The 5,297-nt window shown below is 57.0% G+C and overlaps 1 protein-coding gene across 1 annotated transcript in view; it reads right to left on the bottom strand.

The window, feature by feature from the left end:
* Positions 1 to 5,297, bottom strand: part of LOC113223714 (liprin-alpha-3-like) — a 13,949-nt gene that overhangs the window by 3,423 nt on the left and 5,229 nt on the right. The window contains exons 7-14 of the mRNA XM_026453116.1: positions 4,981 to 5,127; positions 4,758 to 4,892; positions 4,257 to 4,340; positions 3,972 to 4,103; positions 3,437 to 3,499; positions 3,223 to 3,302; positions 1,870 to 2,014; positions 884 to 1,071 (exon numbers count right to left, since the gene is read on the bottom strand). Of these exons, the coding sequence (XP_026308901.1) occupies positions 884 to 1,071; positions 1,870 to 2,014; positions 3,223 to 3,302; positions 3,437 to 3,499; positions 3,972 to 4,103; positions 4,257 to 4,340; positions 4,758 to 4,892; positions 4,981 to 5,127 (974 nt within the window). The remainder of the gene's footprint in view (positions 1 to 883; positions 1,072 to 1,869; positions 2,015 to 3,222; positions 3,303 to 3,436; positions 3,500 to 3,971; positions 4,104 to 4,256; positions 4,341 to 4,757; positions 4,893 to 4,980; positions 5,128 to 5,297) is intronic.

Raw genomic sequence — 5,297 nt, 5'->3', positions numbered from 1 at the left:
GTTAGCCAGGATGGTCTCGATCTCCTGACCTCGTGATCCGCCTGTCTTGGCCTCCCAAAGTGCTGGGATTACAGGCTTGAGCCACCGCGCCCGGCCACACTGGGGGCTTCTTAATAAGTTAGGGATGTTTTTTATATTAGAAATTCTTGGTATATGGAGTTGAAGTTTTTGTTTGTTTTTTGAGACAGAGTCTCGCTGCTCTGTCGCCCAGGCTGGAGTGCAGTGGTGCCATCTCGGCTGACTGCAAGCTCCGCCTCCTGGGTTCAAGCGATTCTCCTGCCTCAGCTTCCCGAGTAACTGGGACTACAGGCTCTTGCCGCCACACCCGGCTAATTATTATTATTTTTTTTAGTAGAGACAGGGTTTCACCGTGTTAGCCAGGATGGTCTCGATCTCCTGATCTCATGATCCGCCTGCCTCGGCCTCCCAAAGTGCGGGATTACAGGCGTGAGCCACCGCGCCCAGCCCGGAGGTGAAGTTTTTGATTAGGGCATTAGGATGAAATTCTTGGTGTTTGAGGTTGGGAACCTTGTGTTGTCTTGAGATTCTTAGGGTAGTGGGAGACTCTGGGCACTCGTTATGTGAAACCACAAAATTGACGGCATAATGGAAGATTCTTGGTGCATTGAGAGGAACTGGGGTATTTTGGGGTGCAGTCTTTGGTGTGTTGGGGAATGGTTAGTACTGGCTGCGGGTATATGTGTAGGTAGCACATAGAAGACTTCTGAGTGTATCTTAGGGGATGCCTGGACAGTGGAGTGAGTGTTGGGCTGGAAGAATTCCTGTGGATGGTGTAAGAGGAGATGGACTCAGGCTTTCAGGTCTCCAGAGCCAAAAGGGCTGTGGAGTCAGCTCAGGCAGGGCAGGGCAGGCCAGGGCTCACTTGATCTCCTTGTTGATGGCCTCCAGCTGCTCCTGAAGCATGATGGCCAGCGTCTGCACGTCAGCCTGCCCACTGGGGGACAGCAGCTCGGCCCCAAACATCCCCTCTGTCTCCTCCTCATCTGAGCCGTCCAGCTCCCCAGGGAATGGGGGTGGTATGGAGCCCGCAGGGGCAGACCGCTCCCAATCCTGTCCCTGTGTGGGGACAGAGCGACATCAGGTGGGTGGGGGCCGAGGTTGGCACTGGGTCTTGGCTCATGATCCTGACCTTTCCTAATCTCACTGATGCTTTTCCCAGCCCAGCTTTATTTCTTTGTTTTTTAATTTTTTCTTGAGACAGTGTCTCTCTCTGTCGCCCAGGCTGGAGTACAGTGGCGCAATCTCGGGTTACTGCAACCTCTGCCTCCCAGGTTCGAATGATTCTTCTGCCTGTCTCCTCAGTAGCTGGGATTACAGGTGCCCGCTACCACGCCCGGCTAATTTTTGCATTTTTCCTAGAGACGCTATTTTGGCAAGGCTGCTCTCAAACTCCTGACCTCAAGTGATCTGCCTGCCTCGGTGCCAGCAAGTGTTGGGATTACAGGCATGGACACCCCTGCCCGGCCTCCAACTTCTTCTCTTGACAGGTCCCTGTCCTTGATCCCTCCCCGAACCCTCTCCAAGCCACGCCCACAGCCATGACTCCATTCCTGCCCCTGATTCCCATGACTCAGCTGGCTCACCTAACCCCGCCTACTCTGGGATTCCATATGCCCCTCCCAGTCCCATCATCATTATTTTCAGGTTCTCACCAGGTGGCAGGACATCCACAGGAGACATCCAGGCAAGAGGGTTGCAGGGAAGGAGAGAAGAAAGGGTGAGTGGGTGAGTCCAGGAGATCCTGCCCCTCAACTCAGCTTCCTCCCAGAGTCCCACGGATTTAGCTCCACTTCCTACTGCTGCCCACCCAAGCCCTGCTCAGTCCAGGCTCCAGAGGCAGCTGCTGACCTTGGAGGACTCCTCCTTGACCCCCGACCAGCGGCCCCTCTTGCCTGCCCGACCACTGCCAGCCACATAGGGATCCAGGTGGGCACCAGAAGGTAATGTGGGTGCCTGAGAGTAACGGAGCTCCAGGGCACTGCCAGGAAGAGACCTGTGGGCGTGAGGAAAGCAGTCAGGGACCAAGGGGTCAGGAAAAGGGCACAGAGGTAAGGGGTCACAGAGACAGACCTAGGGCCAGGGCCCTGAAGTCAGGGTCAAGGAGCCAGGCCTGGTGACTCAGGCCTGTAATCCCAGCACTTTGGGAGGCCGAGGTGGGCAGATCACTTGAGGTCAAGAGTTCGAGACCAGGCCAACATGGTGAAGCCCCGTCTCTACTAAAACTTTAAAAATTATGGCCGGCATGGTGAAGCCCCGTCTCTACTAAAACTTTAAAAATTATGGCCAGTGCGGTGGCTCACTCCTGTAATCCCAGCCCTTTGGCAGGCCGAGGCGGGCGGATCACCTGAGGTCAGGAGTTCGAGACCAGCCTGACCAACATAGTGAAACCCTGTCTCTATTAAAAATACAAAAATTAGCTGGGCATGGTGGTGCCTGCCTGTAATCCCAGCTACTTGGAAGGCTGAGGCAGGAGAATCACTTGAACCTGGGAGGCGGAGGTTGCAGTGAGCCAAGATAGCACCACTGCACTCCAGCCTGGGCAACAAGAGCGAAACTGCATCTCAAAAAAAAAAAAAATTAGCTGGACATGGTGGTAGGTTCCTGTAATCCCTGCCACTCTGGAGGCTGAGGCAGGAGAATCACTTGAACCGGGGAGGCAGAGGTTGCAGTGAGCTGAGATCGTGCCACTGCACTCTAGCCCGGGCAACAGAGTGAGACTCTGTCTCAAAAGAAAGAAAAAGCAAATAAATAAAGTCAGGGTAAAAAAACCAGAGGGGGCTAAGCGCGGTGCCTCACATCTGTAATTCCAGCACTTTGGGAGGCCAAGGCGGGAGGATCACTTGAGGTCTGGGGTTCCAGACCAGCCTGGCCAACATGGCAAAACCCCGTCTCCACTAAAACTACAAAAATTAGCCGGCTGTGGTGGCGTACGCCTGTAGTCCCCTACTCCGGTGGTTGAGGGACGAGAATTGCTTGAACTCAGGAGGTGGAGGTTGCAGTGAGCCAGAATCGTGCCACTGCATTCCAGCCTGGGTGACAGAGTAAGACTCTGTCTCAAAAAAACAAACAAAAAACAAACAAACAAACAAAAAACCAGAGGGATCAGTAGAAGTTTTGGGAGGATAGGAAGTGGGGATTAGAAGGGAGGAGCTTGGCCAACAGGGCTCCATGGTGGAGGCAGGGCAGGAGGGCTGCTGTCACCTGGAGTAGGAGGATGGTGGCCTCCCCCGCAGCTGGTCGATCTCCATCTGCATCCGCTCCATTTCGGCCAAGAGCTGCTCCTGGGGGCCGGTGTTGGAGGTGTCGGGTTAGAATCTGCTCCACCCAGGAGGAACAGACCCTGCCAGACTTGCGGATCCTAGCCTCAGCAAACACTGCCCCAACCTCCTCCTCCTGTCCCCTCAGGGCCCCCTACCTTGTTTAGCAGCAGCTCATCCTGAAGCTTCTTCATGTTGGCTATCTCCTCGCTCAGGGAGTTCTGTGGAGACAGAGGTGAAGTGAGGGAGTGGGACCTGAGAGGGGCACGCCCGTGGGGCTGCAGGCAGCTCCCAATGCACACAGACAGGCCTGAGGGGACCCAGGAGGAATGAGATGGACAAATGGTGAGTTTCGGGGGAGCAGGGACAACGATGTTTCTGGGGAGAGAAGCCCCGGGATGCAACACCCTGTGCAATCTCAGAGGGTTCAGGGTTTGGGGGTCCATGAGGTTGGAGGCTTTGGGCAAAGTCAAGGACTTGAGGCATGGGTGCCCCAGAATTCGGCTCTTGGAACGTCTAGAATAGGTGAAAAAGCGGGTCTGGGCAATACAGCAGAGAAGGCTGCCCAACTCAGGATGCCGCGGTTTAGGGAAGCCTCCGATAACAGATCTGAGAGAAAGGCCTGGGCCTCAGGATTCCAGCAAGAGGTAGTCCCAGAATTCCGCGTCCCGCAGTCCTGGATGGGGGGCGCACCTTCTCCTCCAGCGCCCCCATGCGCTCCTTGAGGTGAAGCTGTAAGCGCTCGTTGGACTCGCTTAGCAGCTTGTCCACCGTCTCCGACAGCCGCTTATTGTGGTCATCGTTCATCTTCTCCCGCTGCCGGGCCTGTGCAAAGCAGAGCGGGGCGGGCGTGTTCAAGCCCACCCTGCCCAGACCACCACCCTTGATCTAAGCCCCGCCCCCGGGCTCCCAGCCTCCTCATTAAGCTCCGCCCCAGCCTCGAAGCCCCACCCTCTGTGCTGTCTTCCACCCCCTCACCCGCTGCAGCTCTTGATTCTTCTCTTCCAGCTGGGCCTCCAGCTGCCGAAGCCGCTCCTCGAAATTCCCATGACGTTCCTCAGCCTAGAGGATGGAACTCATGGCGTGTGACTTACCCTTCCAGGATCAGTCAGGCTCCGAACCCCACCTCCTCCAAGGTTGAGCGCCAGGCCCCGCCCCCACAGCGCCAGGCTCCTCCCCTGCAGCTATGAGTCAGGCCCCGCCCCTGCGCCTAGTCCACTTTTTCAGGACCTATTCCTTTCCTCTCAGGCCACCCGTCCTTTCAGTCCAGGCTACAGAACCCCGCTCCCATCCGTCCTACGTGCAAACCTCCAGGCCCTCCTCATTCCAAGTGCTGTCCCTTTCCCAGCCCCTAGGCCTCACACTTTCCCCCAAATCCAGGGTTCTGACCTCGCTCCTACCTCTCCAGATCTGCGACCCTGCCTCCTCTAGGCCCCACGCCTTCCCCACGCAAGGTCGCGACCCAAGTCCTCCCCGCACCTTGTTGAGCGCCGCCACGCGCTGCGCTAGCTGCGCCTCTATCTCGGGCAAGGTCTCCGCCTTCTGCAGCGTCTGCTGCAGCTTCTGCTTGGCATCGTCCAACCACTCGGCCAGCTGACGGCTCTTCTCTTCACTCTGGGGGAGGGAGAGGCGCGGGAGGGGACGGGCTGCGTCACCTGGGCCCCGGCGCCGCCCCATTGTCCCTCCCGGGCTGCGCCCCCACCTGCCGATACAGTGACTCCTTGCTAGCTAACTCGTTCTCCAGTTTGTCGTTGGCGTCGTGCAGAGACGTGGCCTCGCGCTGGGCGCTCAGGTAGCGCTTCTCCAGCGTCGTAATCCGCTCCTCCATATCTTCCCTCTGCGCCAGCGCCTGCGGAGGTGGCAAAGGGCCCTGTGGACTGCGAGCCCCTGGGGAAGCGAATGGGGCATCCCCTTGTTTCCTGGTAAACAAAGTGCCCTGACACAGGAGTCAGAATGGTGGTATCACACCTGCTAAGAGCTCCCAGGACTAGCCCATCCTTTTTTTTTTTTTTTTTTTTT

Source organism: Piliocolobus tephrosceles, unplaced genomic scaffold (assembly GCF_002776525.5).
Source record: "Piliocolobus tephrosceles isolate RC106 unplaced genomic scaffold, ASM277652v3 unscaffolded_42328, whole genome shotgun sequence".
NCBI lineage: Eukaryota > Metazoa > Chordata > Mammalia > Primates > Cercopithecidae > Piliocolobus > Piliocolobus tephrosceles.
Note: the sequence above shows the minus strand (reverse complement) of the source record. Positions and strands in the feature narration are given on the sequence as shown.